Genomic DNA, 24482 nt, shown 5'->3' on the forward strand with positions numbered 1-24482 from the left:
TACTATCTTCTTCAAAATTCAATTTAGGAAGTGTGGAAGAATTTTCAAGCAGCATTGGGAGTCTTAAAGTTTTTACCACAATCTTGTTAATACGAATTTGCTCAACCGTGTGATATAGAGAAAGCATGCAGTTGGAATAATTCTAGGTTGTACTTTGTCAACCCAGGTGCAAGAGAAGGCCAATGCAACAAGGAGGTCTTGGTAATTGGCAGGAAATTGGTTATAAAGAGATAAGGTGAGGTATGGAAAGAGAAGCCAAGACAGGAAAGAATGATAGTGATAAAGTTGAAAGTTGAAGAGAGTGACAGTCTTGGTGGGATTGATGAGCAAGTAGGTAGGAGCAATGAAATGAGGAGTCTGCATGAAGTCTGTGTTACATGCTCTGCTGGTTGTCTTTTGACTGAGCACTCCTTAGTTTCCTTTTCAGGAATTTTTTTCTGCCAGTATCTTTTATGTTGAAGCCCCTCATGGTGCTCTAGGCTCTGGTTTATTTACTTTCTCTATACCAGTTACTGACTCTCTTAGTAGTGTTAGTGGCTCTGTCGTGTTTGACTCTGTGATCCCATGGACGGTAGCCCACCAGGCTCCTCTGTCCATGGGATTCTCCAGGCAAGAACACTGGAGTAGGTAGCCATTCCCTTCTCCAAAGGATCTTCCCAGCCCAGGGATCGAACCCAGGTCTCCTGCATTGCAGGCAGATTCTTTACCATTTGAACTACAGATACCAGTTACTGACTATATCATCATTATTTTTAATAATTGTCTTCAGCCCAGTTCTCTTTCCTTAACTTCACACTCGCTGCTTAACACTGCGCCTTAGATGTCTCAAATTCAACCAACCTAAAACTGAATATTTCATCTTCTGCTTCAGATCTTTTTCTTTTCCAGGGTTCCCTAGGTCAGTAAAAAGTACTTGCTGGAGACAGAGATCTGAGAATGTAATTTTTAACTACTGATTCTCCCTATACTTCAGTGCAGTGAATCACCAAACTGTCTAGGCTTAACCATTAAATATTAATATATCAGATGTTTCTGTGCTTTGCTTTATCCCTGCTCCTCCTTCCCTTAAATAGAGTCCGCCATCATCTTTCGGTTAGACCTGCACTGTCCAAAACAATAGTCATTGTGACTAGTCCAAATTGAGATGTGCTATCAGTGTAAAATACACATTAAATTTTCTACACTTAATATGAACAGAGTGTAAAATCAATCACAATTTTTCTTATTGATTACACATTAAAATGACAGTATTTTGAATAAGTTTAGATTAAATACATTGTCAAAATTAATTTAATCTCTTTTTAGAAATGTGGCTACCAGAAAACTGTAAATTATCTATGGTTCTCATTTTTTATCTCATATTATATTTCTGTTGGATAGTGTTGACTTAAGATCATTGAGATAGCTTCCTGAGAGGTCTCTTCCTCCAGTGTTGCCACAGCGCCTAATCTTCTATCACCCTAATTCATTCAGAACCACACTATAACTCAACTGATCTTTGAGTCTTGTTATTGTCTAGTTTTATCTCCTCCCCTCACATCTTTATTCTCATTTCCCCAAATGAGTTCTGTGCTCCTGGAGCATTCTTCCTTCTTCTTCTTACCTGTTAACGTCTATTCATCCTCATCGAGGAGAGCTTTCTTTCAGGAATGCTTTCCTCATCACTCAAGATTGGTAAGCAAATACCTCCTTCTTTGTGTTTTCTTAGCACCCTGTACCCTCTCTACCTAGCTCTTACATTGTATTGTAGTTTATTTTGTTGTCTCTGTCCCTCCTCTCATATACTGTAAGCTCTACAGAATCAGTAAAGACAGTTTGCTCACCACTCTATACCTAGTGCCTGTCATAGTGCTTTGCATATAGGAGGCACTTAGAAAATACTTGTTGAACAAGTAATTTTAGATTTCAGAGCAGGAACATTTAACAGGCTATATTAGAGAAATTATGACAAAGGAGTAGAAGGATATAACTGGATAACTGGATAATTGGAAATAGATCATTGGAGTTAAGTATTTAGGGAATGGAGAGTTAAGTATTTAGGGAATAAATAGTTCTCAATCTCTTTCTGTCTGCTCTCAATAAAAGATGATTCGTTTTCTTATAGTGCATTTATTGAAATAAAAATCACGTACTGTACAGCTCACCTAAAGTGCATAATTCTGAGGTTTTAATATATTCATAGAATTGTACAACCGTTGCCACAGTTAATTTTGAACTTTTTTAGGAGTGTGATTAGTTTTTTAGAAGCCTCTCAGATAATTTTTTAACATAAATTTTACCTTTAAAAATTTATTTATTTATTTAGTCACATCACATAACATGTGATATTCCCCAACCAAGGATCAAACCCAGAACCCTGACCACTGGACTGCTGGAGAATTCCCATCCCAGATAATTTTTTTTAACTTTGTCTTTTATGTAACTACCTGTGTAATTAAATTTAGTTGTGTTCTTTTTTTTTTTTTTTTTTTTGCCATGCCACACAGCTTGCATGATCTCAGTTCTCCAACCTGGGATTGAACCATAGCAGTGAAAGCCCAACATCCTAACTACATGGCCACCAGGGAAGTCCCTCCCAGATAATTTTGATATTTCCACCTAAGTAGATTTCTTTGCTTCTTCCAACCCACTTCTCATCTACTGAGAAATCATTGGGCTAACAGTATGGCTGTGTCATTTTTATATCTATAGAATTACACATTACTATTGAAGGATTTGGCATAAAAGAGAAGAAGTTGGATACTACTAGAAGGTCATTGAGAGACATATATTAGGAAAGGAGCTTGAGTGAAGCAGGGCTTAATCTTTCTCAAAAGAAGGGGTGTTTATACTTGAAAGAGAAGTAATGATCTTGTAGCATTTGTAAACTATCTCCACCTACTGAACTAGGATTTATGCAGTGTGGGAGAAGCAGCAACTTGTATCTGAAAAGGCTATAGGGCAGTGCTGTCTTTGGGAAGGGAGTACGTCTACCACTGCTATTATCTGAGAAGGCCAAGAAAGTTCTCACTGATGATGTTTGAGACACAGGGCAGTATCTTTACTGTGAAACAAGGATAGGGGCACAGAGGAAATAACTGAATGGAAGTAAGATTATAGGATGACATTAGCTAGTGGCACAGTTTTCACAAGAGTAAGTCCAAAGACTTAATTGGTGGAGTGGCAGGTTGAGGGGAGAATTGGATTGTTCCTGCTTGTCTGGAGTTAGCCAAGGCTTAGATTGGTAGAATGTTAGGTCAATAGGCTGGCAAAAATATTAGTTATTTTAAGAAGTAAATTGAGAACACTTAATAACTAGTTAGGGGAAAAGTCGTAAGGAAGAATGAGATCTGAAATAATTGGAGTTTCCAGCTCTGCCCGTGAGTAACTTGGTGTTGAATCAATGGAGAAAGGAGACACAGGGATAAGAGAGAAAAGAAAAGGTTACAGCCTACTGTTTGTACTCTGTTTTCAGCTAAAATAAACCTGCAAATAACTAGACTAAACCTCTTAACTCGTTTCTGCAAAAGCATCTTCTCCAAGGGGAATGCTAGTAGGGGCAAAATAACATAAAATGAAGAGGCTTAGTTTTTGGTGTTATTAAAATCACTGTGATAAGTAATTATTGGACTGTGGATATATGTAATGTACTTAATATATGAGAACTTTAAAAACTATTGATAGTGATAATTGCAATACAGTATGAGTTTGCTTTGTATTAAAAGCTAAATTTTATTTTTTAGTTTTGTAAAAGGTTTCAAATCAATGTTTAAAGTTTTATTATATATATTAAAATTTTTTGTAACCTAGAAAAAATGATGAGTACTTATTCAGAAGTATTGCTCAATATGTATTTGTTATAGGATTATTGAAAATTAAATATTTATTTTCTTTTCCTAGTCCAAACCCCTGATACCTCTTCAAAAAGAGACTGATTCAGAGACCCAGAAAATGGTGCTTACTAACTACATGTTCCCTCAGCAGCCAAGAACTGAGGATGGTAGGAATTTAAGAATCTCTTTTCTTTAAAAAAAAAAAAAACTAATAACTGATAAAGAATAGCAAAGATGTGAATTGAATTTAAAGTCTCAAAGACTTTTACTAGTTTGAAGAAAATTTAGAGAATTGGTTAATGAAGTTCTCTGAAAATGGGAAAATAAGGCAGCATCTCAGAGTTATATATAGTTGAATTTAGAGGTATATCTATACCATGTTTCCTTAAATGATTCCTTTGATTTTGTTAGATGCATTTTAGTGTGGGGAGACTTCAACAGAAAAGTATGAGATAAGTTCATAATATTCTGAGTTCCCTTAGAGTTCATGTGTAAAGTATTTCACTATGGGTATAATGAGAGCACTATAACTAGTATACTCACAGTACTGAATCAGAAACTACATTTTGAATGGTCAGGCAGCTGAATTTCTTTTTAACTGAAAGAGAAGCATTTTCCTTTATCACAGTGTCTGAGAAATAAGTCAGAAAACATAATGTGCTTAAGGTGGAATTTTTCATACTTTGAGAGTAGACACTTCACATTTAATTCATTCTATTTTTATTACCACGCATGTGCCAGGAATTGTGTTAGATCTAAGTATTTAAGATCTTTGCCCCACCCCTGGCTGCTTCTTGAGGCATGTGGGGTGTTTGTTCCCCAACCAGGTATTGAACCCATGTCCTGTGCATTGCAAGCACAGAGTCTTGTAACAACTGGATCGCCAGAGAAGTCCCAGATCTAAGTATTTAAGATCTTAAATACTTAATTTCAAGAAGCTCATGATGTGACAGGGGGATAATGATGGGTAAATTTGAAAGAGAAGGTGTGGTATCTTGAGCCTGGTTAGAGGAATCAGTCTTAAACAGGAAAAACGGAAAGAATGGATCCATATAACAATGAATTTATAACTAACAGGATATTGGGGAGCAGCATCAGTCTGAGGGTTTTTATTATATTTACTTTCTCAGTGAAGTCAAAGAGAAAATTGCCTGAAAAGGTTGGGGGAAGGGCATTTGAGGTAAGTGGTGGTGATTTTGTGTGGGAGAGCAGGCTGACTTGGAATGAATTCCTGAGCAGTGTTGAAGATGGAACAAAGAGTAAGGAATACCATAAATTTGTAGTGGTTCTAAACCACAAGGTTATATCATTTTTCTCTGGTTGAATTCCAAGGCTCAGAAGGTAGGTGATTGAAATACCATGTTACAGGATTTACTGGGTAGGTATGACTTAAGGAAAGGGGGAAAAAAGATGAGAGTGGTACAAATAATATGTCATGAAATCTAAGGTGAATAGAGAAGGGAGTAAAAGAATTCTTTTACAGGAAGGAAAGGAAATGAGGTTAAGGAACTCAACACTTACCAGCAATAATAAGTGAATGATTTAGAAGGACAAATGGAGTGGTCAGGTATTACACAAGCTAAGGTCTTGAGAAGTACCATGATTTTGAATCACATGGGTGAGATGCAGATGGACACTGAAATTGAGGACATCAAGAAATTATGAAATTGTATTGTACTGTGTTATTGGGGTCATCACACATTTGTCATCATTCAGGATTTTGGCAGGTCTTAGGTAGATAGGGCTTTCCTGATAGCTCAGTTGGTAAAGAATCCACCTGCAATGCAGGAGACCCCGGATCGATTCCTGGGTCAGGAAAATTGCTGGAGAAGGGATAGGCTACCCACTCCAGTATTCTTGGGCTTCCCTGGTGCCTTATTTGGTAAAGAATCTGCCTGCAGTGTGGGAAACCTGGGTTCAATCCCTGGGTTGGGAAGATCCCCGGGAGAAGGGAAAGGCTACCCACTCCAGTATTCTGGCCTAGAGAATTCCATGGACTGTGTATAGTCCATGGGATTGCAAAGAGTCAGACACAACCGAGTGACTTTCACTTATGACATATAGGTAGAGAGAAACATGCTATGCAAATGCTAGAATCCCGAATGAATATGCCAGTGTGATCAGATCTAGTGGCCTCTAAAATGCAGAAAAAGTAATGTTACTGCCTGATGCCCTGAATCTCAAAAGATGTGAGATTTATACTAAAGGGTAGAAAGTATAGGTGACCAGAAGTTGACAGTAGTGAGAGGAATGGTAAAAGTTACTTTCCTTGGGGTTCTGAAAAAATTCTGATGTAAAATTGCTTTGATATAATCTAAAACTCTTAGAGATCTTTGGGCTGGGCTGAGGATTGGGAGTCTTAACCCTCATCCTCACCTCTAGTACATAACAAACAGTATTGGAATTAGGAAGACAAGTTCTGAGTGCCAAACCTTGAATGAAATATTTATATAATTACCATGTTACTTTTTGTAGGGAATTGCACAAAGTCACACATCTGTAGTGTTTTATTAGATTCTCTTCAAGAATGCTTCTGGTAGCAGAACAACCCTAAGATGGGAGGGGAAATCCTCTCTCTCAATCCTGGAAGTAGACTTTGTTGGAAACTGCTTGGCTCTGCTTGCTTTTCCGAGTATACCACAAAAAGTATGTCAGGAAGGCTTCCCAGGAATTTGAACCTCGTTGCACAAACAAACACTGTAATTCATTTAATATTAAGCAACAACACAAAGCAAGTAAAAAATTTTGAACTGAGTAATTAAAACAAATAAAAAGGTAAATAAAGTTTTATTCCTGTTGTTAGTATTTGGTTTCATGGTATTCTTCCTGTGGATATGAGCTTAAAGAAGGGTAGGAAGCCCAAAAGAAGGACTAAAAATAAATGATAATTATGCCGGTTTTGTGGAAATAATCAAACTGACTGTATTTGGATTATCTGTTTTTCTATTAACTAAAAAGGTGCTTTTAATCTCTTTTGTTTTCTTTTAATGGGCAGAAAGTAAGTTGTGATTTTTTTTTTTAATTGCACAAACTTCTTTAAGGTGATATATATTAATCCATAATGACTTTGTGCAATTAAATGGATTTGTGCAATGGATTAATGTATAATGATATATATTAATCTGTTGGTCAAATGGATCGATTTTTTAAGCCTTACCTTTTGTTTTCGTTGCCTAAGAGGAAGCAAAAAACTTTGACAGCTGTTAAGTATTTAATATTGTATCAGATAGCAGGCAGGATATGTAAGTGCTGAGTTTGTTAAATTTTAAATTTTCCTTAGTTTTGATATAAAGAATATCTTGCAATCACTTTGTTTACATAGTCAAACTATGTATAATGTTTAATGCAAGTAGGGGCCATCAGGGTAGTCATTTTTTACCAAAATATTTCCATTTTTCTGTGTTAACTCCCTTCCTCTAGTACATAATAAACAATATTGGAATTAAGATTTCTGAATGCCAAAACTTGAATGAAATGATTTGTGTATTACCGTGTTATTTTTTGTAGGGAACTACACACAATTACGTATCTATAGTGTGCTAATTATATTCTATTCTCTTCAGAAATCTTTCTCATAAAAAAACAAGACAAATCAGCTTTAAGAAAGAAAAGATGTGTGATTGCTGTTGTGAAGAAATGTTAGAAATACAGCCTAGTTGTTAGTGTAGCATTTATAGCTGCTGACATCGACAGTCTTGATTTATTATAATGAACATCTTATAAAATTATGAGCAAGTAACAGTTTTTCATAATTATAGTAAAATATAGTGGGGTTTTGTTTGTTTCTGTTTTTCTCTAGTTATGTTTATATCAGATAATGAAAGTTTTAATCCTTCATTGTGGGAGGAACAGAGAAAACAGCGAGCTCAAGTGGCGTTTGAATGTGATGAAGACAAAGATGAAAGGGAGGCACCTCCCAGAGTGAGTCTGTTCTTTTTTCCTTCAAATTTTAAACAGGTCTCTTAAATTTTAAATAAGTTGCATGTATGCTAAATCGTTTCAGTCCTGTCTGACTCTTTGCGACCCCGTGGACCATAAGCCTACCAGGCTCCTCTGTCCATGGGATCCTCCCAGCAAGAATCCTGGAGTGGGTTGCCAGGGGGATCCCTCCTCCAGGGGACCCCACCTCCAGGGGACCCCTCCTCCAGGGATCCTCTCAACCCTGTGTCTCCTACTGTATCCTGCATTGGCAGGCGGGCTCTTTACCACTAGCACCACCTGGGAAGCCTGCATTTATTAGGTACTATATAGCTCATCTGTGCTATTTTCAGAGAAGGCAATGGCACCCCACTCCAGTACTCTTGCCTGGAAAATCCCATGGATGGAGGAGCCTGGAGGGCTGCAGTCCATGGGGTCGCTGAGGGTCGGACACGACTGAGCGACTTCACTTTCACTTTTCACTTTCATGCATTGGAGAAGGAAATGGCAACCCACTCCAGTGTTCTTGCCTGGAGAATCCCAGGGACCGGGCATCCTGGTGGGCTGCCATCTATGGGGTCGCACAGAGTCAGACACGACTGAAGTGACTCAGCAGCAGCATATAGCTCATCTGTGCTATTTTCAGAGATACAAAGAAGTATTTGTTTCATTCCTTACCCTCAAGGCGCTTGAAATTTTATTGATCCACTACATTTATGATGTGAAAGTATTTGAGAATAATATAAAATTGTGTGAATAAAAAACAAATTTCATAGTGTACATAAATAAAAGAGCAAAACAGATTATTGTTTCCCCCTTTCCTTTCTTTAATTATTTATTTATATATTAAAGGGATGAACAACTCTTTGAGGGGAACATTTTGTTTCTTTATGAGACTGTGTTGTAGTAATAGAAGTAGCAAATACACATTTCCAAGTTAGTTATGGATGTGATTATTTTTCCCTTGTATAATAAAGCTGGCTGAATTCTAGAAAATGATGATTAGGCTGATCTTAGAGTTGTTTGGTTTCTGGCACATAAGTCATCATAATGTAGGAATTTTATGTCTGTTTGCATAATTATCTAGCTGGAAAACATGTATCTGTTTCAAAGCCAAGTGCAGTGTTGGCAATATCCATACCATATATCTCCAAATGGAATATATTTAAGTCTACTAAAAAAAGCTTTTAAAACATTGAAATCTGTAACTGTGAAGTTTTTTTTTTTTTTTTTACTATCAATAAAACCATACATTTATTGATCTAAAATGCTTTCAAAGGCCTATCATCTGTCTTCACAGTTACGTTATGAGCTAGGTATGTAGTATAATTAAGATGGACTATAGATTAAATTTTGAGATTGGTGTTAGAAATATTTATCTGTAGATAACTAATAGGAACCTTCTGTATAGAGAGGGACCTCTACTCAATACTCTGTAATGGCCTATATGGGAAACCTGAAAAAGAGTCCATCTGTGTATAGGCGTAGCTGATTCAGTTAGCTCTACAGCAGAAAATAACACAACATTGTAAATCAACTATACTCCAATAAACGTTTTTTTAAAGAAATACCTGTATTTTGAATTGTGAGATAATTTAATTTATCACTTATTTTATTTCTGTAGGAGGGAAATTTGAAGAGATATCCAACACCATATCCGGATGAGCTTAAGAATATGGTCAAAACTGTTCAAACCATTGTACATAGATTAAAAGATGAAGAGACTAATGAAGACTCTGGAAAAGATTTGAAACCACATGAAGATCAGCAAGTTGTAAATAATGATGTGGGTGTGAAGGTTAGAAAGCTCAATTTAAAAACATTGACTGAAGTCTATTTCCAGTTCTTTAAAATTTTTAAATGATAATTGATATAATGATCCTTTTTGTATACACCAAAATACACTCCCAGACTTGGGGAGTATTCTCAGATTGTTGTTGTTGTTCAGTCATCTCCAACTCTTTGCATCCCCATGGATGGCAGCATGCCAGGCTTCCGTGTCCTTCACTATCTCCCAGAGTTTGCTCAGAGTCATGTCCATTGAGTCAGTGATGCCGTCTAACCATCTCATCCTCTGCTGCCCCTATCTCCTCCTACCCTCAATCTTTCCCAGCATCAGGGTCTTTTCCAGTGAGTTGGCTCTTCACATCAGGTGACCAGAGTTTTCACATACTTGAACTAAAAGCTATCATAGTGAGCAAACTGAAATGCTATTATTACCACTTCAGTTGTGGTTACAGACTGTCCAGATGGGCAGGAGAGTGTAGCATAGCTTTTGAACTAACATTGCCTGAACAAAGAATAAGATAATGAATGTCAGAAAGTTCATGGTTATAGGTATGCTTTTTCCCCTGGTAATATTGATCCATTCTACCCAGTTTTCATTTTAAATGTAATTACTGTGACAGATCATTGATGTTTCCCTAGGATGTTTCTGAAACCTACACAGATCCCTAAATTGTGTGTTCCTTTAATGAACTTTCCCCTCTGCATCTGTATCACAGAAACAGAAGTTTTATCCTGTCACTGAAGTTTCTATTCGTTCCACAAAGAGCAGGAAAAAATCGAACCTTCCTGAGTTTGCACATGCCAAGTGACTCACTCATAAATAGCAGCTTTGCACCTTCTAGGATGAAATGGAACCTTAGCTAAATTGTCAAGTTTAATGTGACTCATGGACCTTTGTGACTGCCTGTTCCCACAGTGAGCGTTTTCTCTCTCAGTGCTACAGATTTCCGTGTTTAAAACTTCTTCAGTTTACCCATAATAGGAATATACTTTTAAATTTTCATCTGAACTTTAATACAGTAATAGGTGTAAAGAATGTGAGTTCTTTTATCTTTTCTTTTGCTTAGACTTCTGAAAGTATCACTCCAGTAAGAAGCAAAGCTGATGAAAGAGAAAAGTATATGATAGGAAACTCTATACAGAAGACCAATGAACCTGAAGCTGAGGTCAGTTCTGGAAATCTGCCAGTGACTGCAAATGTGAAAGCCTCTGAGAACTTGAAGCATATTGTTAATCATGATGATGTTTTTGAGGTATGGCTTTATGATTATTCTGGAGTAATGTTAAATGATAAGAATTTAACATTTCATTGTTGCTAACTAAAGGTAGGGGAAACCTGATACCAATAGCAGAAAATACACTAATACAGTTTTGCCATTGAGAAATTTCATCATATTTGTTTACCACTCATTTATCACTTAAGCTTCAACATTGGAGTACAGAGGTTATAAAAATTTTTACTATTTAAATTAGATTGTGGCAGTTCTAATTCTGTAAAATTTATAATAGCAATTGCTTTAATCAGTAACTTAAAAATGAAAAAGTTGCTGTTGGTTTACCAAATAATAAGTCAGTTATTTGACTTATTTAGGCATTTATCATTGATTGTAAAGTTTTTTTTTTTTTTCCTTGAATATCTGAGACTTTTAAAAGAGATTTTTCCCTTGGATCAATAAAAGCTTTTTTTTTTTTTTTTTTAAAGCAGCTTTATTGAGGTATAACTCATATACTATACAACTCACTCATTTAAATAAAGGGTGCAGTTCAGTGGCTTTTAGTGTACTGAAAGTTGTGCAACCCTCACCACAAACACTTTGGGAACATTTTGATTACCCTAAAAGAAAGCCCGTACTTCTTAGTTGTCTCCCTACAATGTCTATATCCTCCTCCCCAGTCCTGAGCAACTAGTAGTCTTCGCCTCTAGATTTGTCTGTTCTTGGCATTTCATATAAATGTAATCATACAGTATGTAGTCTTTGTTTCATTTAACACAATATCATCAAGATTATTCATATTGTAGCACGGGTCAGTACTTCATCCATTTTTTTTTAATGTCTGTATATTTCATTGTCATCGTCCATTATGAACATTTGAGTTATTTCCACATTTTGTCTCTAATGATGAGTGAGGTTCCTTTGAATATTTGTATACAAGTTTTTGTGTGGATATATATTTTCTTTTCTCTTGGGTATAGTTTATACCCAAAGAAAATACATCCTCTTTCTTCTAGAGTTGATTTGCTAGATTGTATGGTAACTCTATGTTTAACTGTTTGAGAAACTGCCAGTTTTCCAAAAGTGATTGCACCATTCTACATTCGCCTCATAAACTGCTGGAGGTATTAAGTTTTATAGAAATTTAGAAAGAGGTATTTTCTGGCTATAAAGAACCACAGATGCTTTGAGGTGAAGGAAACGTTTAACTTGTATTTTGAAGTATTTCAGTTAACAGAAATAGGAGAATTGAATGAAATGTGAAAAGAATATGAGAGCAAAAGAACCGCCTTTAGAAAATGTAGGAAAGAGCATTGGTCAGACCATCTCACCAAATGTATCAGGGGATATAGTTAATGAAATAAAATTAGTAGAGTAGATTGTTTCCTGATAGCTATGCTGAGAAATCTGGACTTAATGTTGGGGAGCCACTGAACATTTTTTAGCGGAATTATCTACATTAAACATAATCATTGTAACTTCCCTGGTGGCCTAGTGGTTAAGACTCCATGCTTCCAATTCAAGGGACACAGGTTTGCTCATTGGTTGCGGAACTAAGACCCCAAATGCTGTGGGGCATGGTCAAAATAAATAAAAAGTTTTAATTAAAATAAACATAATCATTGGGGGAAAAAATGCAGTAGCTATGGGGGAAAGAGTAAGAAAGGGAAGAATATGAGCAAACTGCAGGAAAATTAATTGACATGAGCAAAGGAAACAGAAAGGTGGTGGGAGGTTTAGGAGACTAGAGTTCGCAGAAGCCCAGGTATAATATAGTCTCATGGAGAAGAAGGTCTGGTCAGCAGTTTAGATGCTGCAGATATCAAAAGGCTGAGACAAACCTCCTCGTCCTGTTATCTCATTGTTTGTATTCATTGTACCAGTCAAGTTCTGTTAATGGTAATAAAATTTCTGCCCAGTTCTTTTTTTTTTCTGTACTAGCTATTACTGCCATTGCAGGACAGGTGTAGTCTTTTTTGTTCAAGACTATTGCTATACCCAGTTTTCTTTCTGCCAGTCTCTCTTTCTATAAACCTTTAATATCAGAGTTATTATTTTAAAAGATAATCTGCCTTGTGAGTTTCTAGCTTGGCAACTTTCAGTAATGTACTTTCAGTAATTGTACTTTCAGTAATGTACTTTCAGTAATTGTACTTTAAGCATGTACTTAATTGAGTTCATACTCAGAGCATAACCTTTTACTATGCAATCCAGTCTGCCTTTTCTGTTTCTCCTGCCCCTTTTCCTAAATTTCAGCTTCATGGAGTTGACTTGCCATACATTTTCTTATTTCCATGTTTCCCTCTACTCAGAATGCTATTTACCTCTTAACTTACCCTTGAAGACTAAACCCAATTTACATTTCTCACCCTTAACTACTTAGCAGTCTAAATCCATTGTAGTAGAGTCTGGAACAGGGTTGGCAGACTATGGCCTGTTGCCCCAAGCTGGCCCACTGCCTATTTTCATATGGCTTGCAAGCTAAGAACAGCTTTACATTATTGAACGTTGAATAAAGGTCAAAAGAAAAAGCATATTTTGTGAAATATGAAAAATTAGATGACATTTAGTTTCACTGGCACACAGCCATGGTAATTTGCTTACATATTGTCTGTGGCTACTTTTATGCCAGAGCAGCAGAATTGGTTGGTTGAAACAGAATGTGTGGCTTGCAAAGTATAAAATATTTACTATCTGGCCTTTTTATTGAAATAGTTTTCTGATTTCAGTTCATATTTTATTATGACACTTAAAGCACTTAGAAATCTTAGTATTTTTAATAGAATACTGTTTTAAGACCTTTTATTTATTTTCGTTATATTAGCTAAAAATAAACTGCAGAAGATCTGATTTTATGTCTATTATATACAATGTTAAAATCTTTCTATTAATACTTGTTGACCGCAGAGTCTCTTTGTATGTGCTAACAGCAATCAGTGGTAAATTGCATGGGACAATTGCCAAATATCAGAGAAAAAAATCATGGAGAGTAATAAAAGATTCTGTCTTCAAATTGGACAGAAATTGCCATTAATTTATCTTGGTGGAAGAGCATCTCAGTCCTTCTGATTCCTTGGAACCTGGTGATCCTTGAAGGAATAATAATTTCCATAGTTTTATTGCCATGTCTTGAAAAATTTAAGTCACATACTAGTTTTATTCAGTTACCGTAAAAAGCTTTTATGCCTGTGTCAAGTATTTTCTCTTTGAAGTTCATATAACTTAATATTTATTCATTTAAAGAAACCAAAATTTATTTTTGTTAATATTTTTCTCTTTTTTCTCCAAATTAGGAATCTGAAGAACTTTCTTCTGATGAAGAGATGAAAATGGCAGAGATGCGACCACCATTAATTGAAACCTCTATTAACCAGCCCAAAGTGGTAGCACTTAGTAGTAACAAAAAAGGTTAGATGTCAAAAGATAGCTCGCTAGGAACAGAAATGGACTGAATAAAATTTATAAATTTTTTTTTCAAAGAAATTTTCACTAAATTTTACTATGTTATTTAAAATACTTTTCAGAAGCAATTTTTAAAACATGTCTTTGTAAAGGGTCTATTCCTTATCTCTCGTTTTTAAAGAAAAATCTTGGTGGATCTCTTCATTCATGCAAGTTTACTTACATGACATGGATTTTTTAGGCAGATAAGCCTGGATTATGATTCCATCTCTACCACTTGTTTGCTGTATGATCTTTGAGCTCCTTAATTTTTTCCATGTGTATACATCTAACTGGGCTTCCCAGATGGTGCTAGTGGTTAAGAACCCACCTGGCAAGGCAGGAGACATAAGAGATGTGGATTTGATCCCTGGGTCGAGAAGATCCTCTAGAGGAGGACACAGCAACCCACTCCAGTATTTTTGTCTGGGGAATCCCATGGACAGAGGAGTCTGGCGGGCTACAAGTCCATTGGGCTGCAAAGAGTCAGACATGACTGAAGTGATTTAGCACACATACATCGAACTAGACATACAATTAAGCTAATGAAAGATTTTGAGAATTTCAAATATATTGGGTTAGTGTACTCAGATCTAGCAAAGTACCTTATGTATAACAGATGCTTGTTGTTATTTTATCTGTTAAGGAACTTTTTTTTTTTTAATATACCCCCTCACCTCTACCGAACATAGAATCTCAGACTCTCAGAAATGAAAGACAACTCGGAGAGTAGCTATCCCTTCCTTTTATCCTTCCCTCACTCTTCTCCACCAAATGTCTGAAAATGTCTACATTATCTCCACCAAAGATTTATCCAGTCTGTACCTTTATGTCATTGATGAAACTTACTGGCAAGGTGGCCCTTTAAAGGATACCTTGGGGTTTCATAATAATGGTAGTGATATTTGTTACTAATTGTTACTATGCTAAATAGTTTACATATTATTATCTAATTGTCACAGTTATCCCATGAGAAGGAAGTCAGTTCAGTTCAGTTCAGTCGCTCAGTCGTGTCCGACTCTTTGCGACCCCATGAATCGCAGCACTCCAGGCCTCCCTGTCCATCACCAGCTCCCAGAGTTCACCCAGACTCATGTCCATCGAGTCGGTGATGCCATCCAGCCATCTCATCCTCTGTCATCCCCTTCTCCTCCTGCCCTCAATCTTTCCCAGCATCAGGGTCTTTTCCAATATTAGTCAGCTGTTCGCATGAGGTGGCCAAAGTATTGGAGTTTCAGCCTCAGCATCAGTCCTTCCAACAAACACCCAGGACTGGTCTCCTTTAGGACGGACTGGTTGGATCTCCTTGCAGTCCAAGGGACTCTCAAGAGTCTTCTCCAACACCACACTTCAAAACCATCAATTCTTTGGCGCTCAGCTTTCTTCACAGTCCAACTCTCACATCCATACATGACCACAGGAAAAACCATAGCCTTGACTAGATGGACCTTGTTGGCAAAGTAATGTCTCTGCTTTTCAATATGCTATCTAGGTTAGTCATAACTTTCCTTCCAAGGAGTAAGCGTCTTTTAATTTCATGGTTGTAGTCACCATCTGTAGTGATTTTGGAGCCCCCCAAAAATAACGTCTGACACTGTTTCCAGTGTTTCCCCATTTATTTCCCATGAAGTGATGGGACCAGGTACCGTGATCTTCGTTTTCTGAATGTTGAGCTTTACGCCAGCTTTTTCACTCTCCTCTTTCACTTTCATCAAGAGGAGAAAGAAGTAGGAGAATGTAAATAGGAGAGAACTTAAGTGCCATGTAGTTTAACAGTATATTAAAAATTCAGCTTCTCAGACCCAAACATCTTAAAGCAGAAGTTATAGAGACCCATGTGCTACCATGCCTGTAGGGTTGTAAACAAACTAAGTTACTATCTTTTTATCACTACTTTTAAAAAATGGTACTTTTTATTACTACCTGCCTAAAGTGGAATATGAATATTATCTGTTTGTTTATATAGTTGTTGCAAAACCATCTCACATATTGAGAATTCACTATTCATATATAGTTCTTTGAAATGAACTTAGAAAGGGGAAAGCTGACCTTGGGAAAATTTATGGATTTGTGTGGTGTTTCTTTTTTGGTTAACTATGCTGCTCATTTTTATTATCAGAATAGGTAAAAACAATTCCATACATGTATGAAATCATTTATACCCCAGATAATAAGTTTATTGAGATTATGAACTATAGTATATATTTCTTACTGTTACAACTTTTTAAAACTAAATTCATGGAAAACAGTATTCACTAAAACGGCCTAAAATGGCCTTAAAAACATTATGTAATAACATTTGTGTCAGTAGTTTAAATCAGATTCTGGGTAACTCTATCGTTGTTCATATTTAAAAAAGAAACTACAGGTATCACTAAAAACTAACTGAAAGTATCACTGTTTTTAAATTCTTGAATCTTTGTATGTATTAGGACTGAATTTTCTGAGGTGAGCCTCTGGTTATCTTCTATCCATATAATTCCTTACCTTATATATTGAGCCAAGACAATATAAATGCCATTTTTCATTACTGGAAATTCTGTGTGGCTTTATCAGTAGCTTTATTTTTTTTCTTACAGATGATACAAAGGATACAGATTCTTTATCAGATGAAGTCACACACAATAGCAATCAGAATAACAGCAACTGTTCTTCTCCATCTCGGATGTCTGATTCAGTTTCTCTTAATACTGATAGCAGTCAAGATACCTCACTCTGCTCTCCAGTGAAACAAACACATATTGGTATTAATTCCAAAATCAGGTTTGTGACCATCTTAATGAGATAATTCATTTGTATAATACATAGAGATGGCAAGGCAAATAAATATATACTATTTATATTATTAAATATATATTATTAAAACATAAAAGACTTTACAAATTAATATTATAGAAGTGGTTCAGACAGTATATAATTTCTTCCCCAGTTTATTTACTAATTGCTTAGCTTTTATACATTTCCCTCGATTGGGAAGATCGGCTGGTAGAGGGCATGGCAACCCACTTCAGTATTGTTGCCTGGGGATTGTCCATGAATGGAGGAGCCTGGCGGGCTACAGTCCATGAGGTTGCAAAGAGTTGGACAAGACTGAGTGACTAAGCAGAGCACAGCACATACATTTTCATCTTAGTCTTTTAAATGAAAAGACTTAAAATATATTCTAATTCTCTTCATTAAAAGGTTGAACAGTTTTATAATGTTTTGTAATATAGCCTGTTGAGAATAATTCAAGTTAAAGGGTTATGCTTGATAGAAGGATTTGGATTACTGCTGAATCCAAACCTTATTGTATGGATATTATTAACTGAATTTTAGAGTTATAGAGTACTTAAATTCTGGGTATATTTAAGTCAGATTTTTCTATATATTGATTTGCATTACTTTAAAAGGAAGATGAATTTTATGTCTCACATTGAGTTTTAACTCTTACGTAGTTATATTTAAGATTAATCACTTACACCCTTCCTCTGAATTTGAGGCTAAAATCTAGTGTGGTAAAATATTACTTTTATAACCTCTTGGATGTTAAAATAATGGTTAATTTGTTGAAAAGTAAAATTTGATATAGTTGGCAAGTAGTTAAGTATTTTCTAAATCATGTGTTTTGTAATGAAATAAAGGCTAAGAAAGGGATATAGCCATACCTTCTTTGGTTGTATTTCTAATAATATTTTCTGTTATCTAATCAGAAGGTCAGTATTAAAAAATATTTGTTGAAATGTAACTTACATATTTACACAAAAGAATACAAATATGTTTTATTATTATCAAATAGAAATAAAATATCTTCTATAATTTTGGAATGGCATGTTTTATAAATATTTGCTAAACACAATGTAGTCACTTAAGAAAATAATTATATTTAGTTTCTTTTTTGATCTTCATACTTTGTAGATCTTTGAGTGATTGTTTAGTTCTTTGTATAATTTCCTTATATATATTTGGATCTAATAATAATATAATTGATCAATACTGTGAGGTTTTGAATTATTCATAAAAATATTCTGTGCTCTTACTCAGCTATTCAGCTTATTGCCCTTATCTCCATGTATGTACCTATCTTTCAAGCATTTCGTATTTTAGAACATTCATGCAAAGGTGCAGCAGTAGAAGGGAATTATTTCATTATAAAATATGCACATTTTTCTTCATTGTTTAGCTCTATTAAACTGTATTGTGTTACAGTGATTATGGTAGTGGCAATAATTAATCTTATCTGCACTTTGATTAGTATGTTTTACTTGTCTCTATTTAATATAAATCTCTTATTATTTGACTGTTACAATAATATTTTAAAATTACATGCTTGATACTAAATGTCTTTTATCTGTGACTCCCATCAACACTCTTATCTCTGTGTATTTACACAGTAGCTTGTTGTTAATATTCCCCATGACTAAAAACTGGGCTTTATGATGTTTGTGATAAAATTATCTTTCTTTTAGGCAAGAAGATGAAAATTTTAACAGTCTTTTACAAAATGGAGATATTTTAAATCATTCAACAGAGGAAAAAATCAAAGTTCCTGATAAAAAAGATTTTAACTTACCTGAGTATGATTTGAATATTGAAGAGAGGTTAGTTCTTATTGAAAAAGGTGTTGACTCAACAGCCACATCTGATGAATCTCACAAATTAGACCATATCAATATGAATCTAAATAAACTTGTAACTAATGATACATTTCAACCAGAGATAGTGGAAAGATCAAAGACACAAGATACAGCGCTTGGAATGGGCTTTTTAAGCAATAATGCTAAAGGAGAAGCTGAGCACTTGGAAAATGGAAACAAGTTTCCTAATGTTGAATGCATAAATAAGGTAAATGGACATTCTGAGGAAACTCCCCAGTCTCCTAGGAGGACCGAGCCACATGACACTGATTCTTCTGTTGATGTGGGTCATTCCAAAAGCACTGAAGACCTCTCCCCTCAGAAAAGTGGGCCAATTGGACCTGTTGTGAAATCTCATAGCATAACTAATATGGAAACTGGAGGGCTAAAAATCTATGACATTCTGAGTGATAATGGACCTCAGCAGCCAAGTGCCACAGCTAAAGTAACATCTACTATTGATGGAAAAAATATAGTCAGGAGCAAGTCAGCTACGCTTTTATATGATCAACCATTGCAAGTATTTACTGGTTCTTCTTCATCTTCTGATTTAATATCGGGTGCAAAGGCAATTTTCAAGTTTGATTCAAATCATAATCCTGAAGAACCACACATAAGAGGTCCCACAACAAGCGGCCCCCAGTCTGTGCCTCAGATGTATGGTCCTCCGCAGTATAATATTCAGTACAGTGGCAGTGCTGCAGTCAAGGACACTTTGTGGCACTCCAAACAAAATCCCCAAGTAGATCCTGTCAGTTTTCCCTCACAGCGCTTTCCTAGATCAGAGAGTACAGAAAGTCACAGTTACGCTAAACATTCTGCCAATATGAATTTCTCTAATCATAACAATGTTCGAGCTAATACTGGGTATCATTTACACCAGAGACTTGGTCCAGGAAGACATGGGGACATGTGGGCCATCTCACCAAATGACCGACTCATTCCTGGAGCAACTCGAACTACAATTCAGCGACAGAGCAGTGTGTCCTCAGCAGCCTCTGTAAATCTTGGTGAGCCAGGTTCCACGAGGCGGACCCAAGTTCCTGAAGGAGATTATTTGTCATACAGAGAGTTACATTCAGTGGGACGAACTCCTCCAATGATGTCAGGATCACAGAGACCTCTTTCTGCACGAACCTACAGCGTTGATGGTCCACATGCCTCAAGGCCTCAGAGTGCTCGACCCTCTGTTAGTGAGATACCAGAGAGAACTATGTCAGTTAGTGACTTCAGTTACTCACGGACTAGTCCTTCAAAAAGACCAAATACAAGGGTTGGTTCTGAGCATTCGTTACTAGATCCTCCGGGAAAAAGTAAAGTTCCTCATGATTGGCGAGAACAAGTACTACGACACATTGAGGCCAAAAAATTAGAAAAGGTAATTAAACATGAATTTTTCATTTGCCTCTTCATGAATTTACTAATTTTCCTTTAAAATTTTTGGCGTACTTTGTTTTTTAAGCAAGATGAAATAAGATACTCTGAATTATTGAATACATACTTATTATATTCTAGAAGTTTTTCCTTGGTAGTGAGATTAGAGGTCCAAGTTGAGACCCAGGCTCAAAATAGTTGCGATAGTGATAGGAACTTCTTTCCTGTTACTTCTTAATGTTTTCTAATGGGCTTACATTCTTTTGTGTATCTTAGATTGCGCCGCACATACTACAAATAATACATGTATATACATGTTTACCTCTGTTCAGTATTTCCTGACTTCCTGCTCATCTATTAATAATTAATTATGTAAATATGTGTATAAAAACAGCAATTCACTATATAGTTAACAGAATAACAAGAAATGTATTATAAATGTATATCTTTCCCCTAAGATTTTTTTTCCCAGTTCATGTTGTATAACTAACACTGTCACTGACTCAGATGGCTTCTGGCATGGCATTTACTATTGACTCTCCTATATTGCATTTCTGGCCTGTTTGAACTCAGGTGTCTGTGGCTCTAATATAGTTAGGAGATTGTTGTTAAGTAACTTAAGCTCATGTAGATGAGCTTTTGTAACTTTATATGTAGATATTACTCTTTTGAAAAGAGAGAAATGTTTAAAAAAAAATTAATCTTAAAACCGATATATTAGGACAGTTCTGTGGCCCAAATATATATGGCATATTCATTCTGCAAGATTCAGCTTCATATCTCTCAGCGGATTTTACCCAAGAATTATTTCAGCTTTGTTTATTGATATAAGATATTTTAATAGGAGCTAGTGTATAGAACCTCAATAAATTCTTGAAGTCAAAATGTTTGGAAATCAATGCCTAAAATTAGGATTAATACCTTATATCAATTCACATTGAACCTTTGTTTCTAATAATTAGCTCTTTTAAATTCTGTAGCTTTAAATAGCTGAGCATCTATAGCATTAGGCAGCTTCATTGTCCTATATCCATTTTGTTTCAGCTGTAATTCTGTACATTCTGTTGAGGCTCTTGAATTTGTGTACTTTATCTGAGGAATTTGGAAGTTTCTTAAGTAAAGGAGTAACATAGCTGTTTTATAAATAAACTTCTGGTGATGATGTGTAACTGGATTTGCGGAGGAAGAAGCTATAGTTATAGTTAAGTTGATTGAGTTATGAGACTGTCTTACAGTCCTGAGAATAAGTAGAATGAGAAATGTATCAGTGGAATTGAGACAAAATAAATTCAAGAGGCAGTTCTGGGATAGACTTTATAAGGGTTTTCTCTGATGGGAATATTCCTGTAATCATTCATTGAGGAAAATGGATTAAACCTGAGGTTGGTACCTTGAATAATTGTTTTTTGGGGAATTGATTTTTGGGGAATGCCATTAACTAGATATTGATGAGGAATAGCAGATTTGGAGGACTAGATGAGTTTGGTTATCTTAATGTTGTTGTTAGTTGACATCTCAGATGGCTATTCTCCACTATTTTCCTGTCAGAGATTTGTCTGGACTTTAGTAATTAGGAAGCAAGGATTAGCCATCTCATTGTTCTTGTACTTTTCTGCTTTTTATGTTTAGAATTTACTGTATGATTGCTTGGAGAATACATGGCAGTTGTTTCCCAGTTTGCCCACTGGTAATTTAGAGATGAGAATTAACTCATTGAAATTAGGAAAAAGCTTTAGAGGACACAGGGCAACATAATTTAGACCCCAGACTTGAAAGCATTGGCTGAAAATGGTGGATGGTGATGGGAGATCTCTATTTGTTCCTCTGCATCTCCCCCTCTCTTCCTTAAACATAATTCTAATGGCATGGTGGGCATTTGAAAATTTTTCTCAGGGGATTTCACAATGCCTGCCCTACCTCAAGAGGAAAAGGTGCTGCTCTGCCCAGCTGGGAGTTTAATAGTAAAACAGAAAGCAATTAGTTATTGAAGCTCACTTGGCTTTTTTAAGTAGTAACCCCTCCTTCCCAACTTCCCCAAAAACTGTACCTGGAACACAAACATAGAAAATAGATCTTACCTCAGAAACCTCAAGACTGACTGAGTTAAACTTATCAACAGATAGTGCAAAGGAATAAAAATTTGTAAAATTATTCCTAATGTCAATATTTGTCAGTATTCCTTATTATATTAAAAACTGATAAGAAGCACTCCATATGATTAACAACATGATAATTTCCATTTTTACTTGCTGTTATACAACTATTAACGTGTAGCAAACAACGTCCAGGACATACGTTCAGCACTTAATTGAACGTTGCACAATGTGTTGATCTGTTTTGATAGGGTGCAGTTTTATGTGGGCGTCTCTCTCTACAGGCCTAAATTCAAAGTCAGACCTATTCCGAACTTTTAGCCTTCTTACTCAGTGAAATATTTACAAAAACCTCATATATGTTCAAAGATGACAGCAAAGACTTTGTTCCAAGATTAACATATTATTAAAGAGAGTTAATCAGACCACTCAAGTTAACATGTAAAACTGAGTTATAATGCACAAACGTGTGTTTTTTTCATGTTTCTGTGTGCGATTATGTGTATAATTTATTTTTACTTTTTAATCAGATGTTTGGGGAACCTATGACTTGCCTCTGCCAAATCCTTATTCTTTGTGAAATGCTTTGAGAAAGTACGAGCCTGGCCTATTCAGCTTTTCCCTTGGTCTTTACTTTAGAATTCACAAAACACCTAAATTTGTTCGTGTAGTTTTATAGATTCTTTTCATTCTGAAATGTCATATTGCTTCTTTGTATAAGAGATCAACTTCATAATCTGGAGAAAGTAAATTCTTCCTTTCTTCCTTTATTATGGCCATAACAAGCATTTGTGTATTTCTTACTAAGAAGCCATGTTCAAAATGAGGTTTCTCTTGGTTTGACAATCAGACCTTCAGTGTTTAGGGACATGACTGAAAGCATCCACATGTGAAAGTACAGTAGTGAACTCTGGGAATAACCAAGCAAGAACAGGGAGAATCAGGCAGTGCTTTTATTGAAGTACATTGTTCAGGCAACTCTGGGATTGGTGATTAGGCATTTATATAAACTCAGTCATGGAAGGCGTCTGTCAGTGAAACTTGAAGGCTTCTTGAAGGTTAAACAGCAGAGCCACTACTGACTTCAAAAAATACAATCACCTTTAATATCTATTTGAATGGGAAAAGAGTTTTACATGTACATTTTCTAGATTTATTGGAATTTTTTTCCTGATAATTGCAGAGCAGTAGGAGGAGCCTTTTAAATATTATACCCTAAAAGTCTGTGTGTGTATTAAACTTTGCTTTAAGACATTTTTTAAGTGTGGAAGGTAATTTTTATTAGAAATTACAAGAGCCAAGTATTTTTTTGCAAATACATTTTGTGCTTTATTATGTATTTACTTAAGACAATTTCTATAGAATGAAGCATTCTTTCTATAAAACCATTTTGACTTAGAAATAACTGAGTGTTGGTAAAGTTTGTCTTTACAAAGAAATTAGTTTGTGTTCTGTGTGTAACCATATACATACAAATACATCTGGATGTGACATCAATTCCTATTTTCTGATGAACTTCTAATAAGATAGGTTAGGAGTAGAACATAATAGCCTAAGAGCAGCTGTATGTTTGCACTTTCTTTTTTGGTGTTTAAACATGTAAATGGTTGGGTTTACATATAATTTATGTGTGTATACATATATGTTTTCATGTAAATATATGGTAAATAGTTCCAATTTCTTTCAATGTCTCTGAAAATTCAGTGTTGCATGGTATTCCTGCGTGATCTGGGGGTTACTTATATATGTCTATGTGTATAACGTGTCTTGTGAATTTTGCATGCTACACTAATCTCTGTTAAATCTATCCCCTCTTTATTCAGAGCATGCTGTCAAGGTCCTTTAATTCCAATTTTACTGCTGTAAGCAACTTTCACTATGGCAGCTCTAGGGATCTGCATGGCAGCCAGGGCAGTCTCGCCTTGAGTGTTGCAGACGGAAGAGGTTCTGGTGGGCACACTTTTCGAGTGAGTACCTGCAGTAGATCAGTACTTCAGTACATAAATGAGAAAGAAGCCCACATTTCATGTTACCCAAGTGTTGTTGACCAGAGTGTTTGAATATCCACTTACATAACAAATCACCTGCCACTGGCATTAGTTTCTGCAAAAATCCCTGGGTCAATAATGTTTAACAGTTCTAGAAAATAAATCTGTACTGTGGGTTAATAAATACCTTGATTACCTCCCAGTTCTTCCATGGCTTAGTTGTAAAGCTCTGCAAAGC

The 24482-nt window shown here is 35.7% G+C and overlaps 1 protein-coding gene across 9 annotated transcripts in view; it reads left to right on the forward strand.

Annotated features, from left to right (window-relative positions):
- ERBIN (erbb2 interacting protein) overlaps positions 1-24482 on the forward strand; it is a 129730-nt gene that overhangs the window by 91250 nt on the left and 13998 nt on the right. For 5 of the 9 annotated variants that reach the window (XM_086361994.1, XM_086361996.1, XM_086361997.1 and 2 more), the window contains exons 15-21: positions 3880-3979; positions 7612-7733; positions 9355-9528; positions 10586-10771; positions 14026-14140; positions 16753-16936; positions 18622-20167. In XM_086361994.1, coding sequence (XP_086218120.1) covers positions 3880-3979; positions 7612-7733; positions 9355-9528; positions 10586-10771; positions 14026-14140; positions 16753-16936; positions 18622-20167 — 2427 coding nt within the window. Of the gene's footprint in view, positions 1-3879; positions 3980-7611; positions 7734-9354; positions 9529-10585; positions 10772-14025; positions 14141-16752; positions 16937-18621; positions 20168-24079; positions 24224-24482 lie in introns of all 9 variants that reach the window. The other 4 variants (XM_086361991.1, XM_086361992.1, XM_086361993.1 and 1 more) reach the window with 1 other exon arrangement.

The sequence above is a fragment of the Bos grunniens genome, chromosome 20, assembly GCF_055505025.1.
Source record: "Bos grunniens cultivar Pamir isolate PY7600 chromosome 20, Bosgru_T2T1.0, whole genome shotgun sequence".
Classification (NCBI taxonomy): domain Eukaryota; kingdom Metazoa; phylum Chordata; class Mammalia; order Artiodactyla; family Bovidae; genus Bos; species Bos grunniens.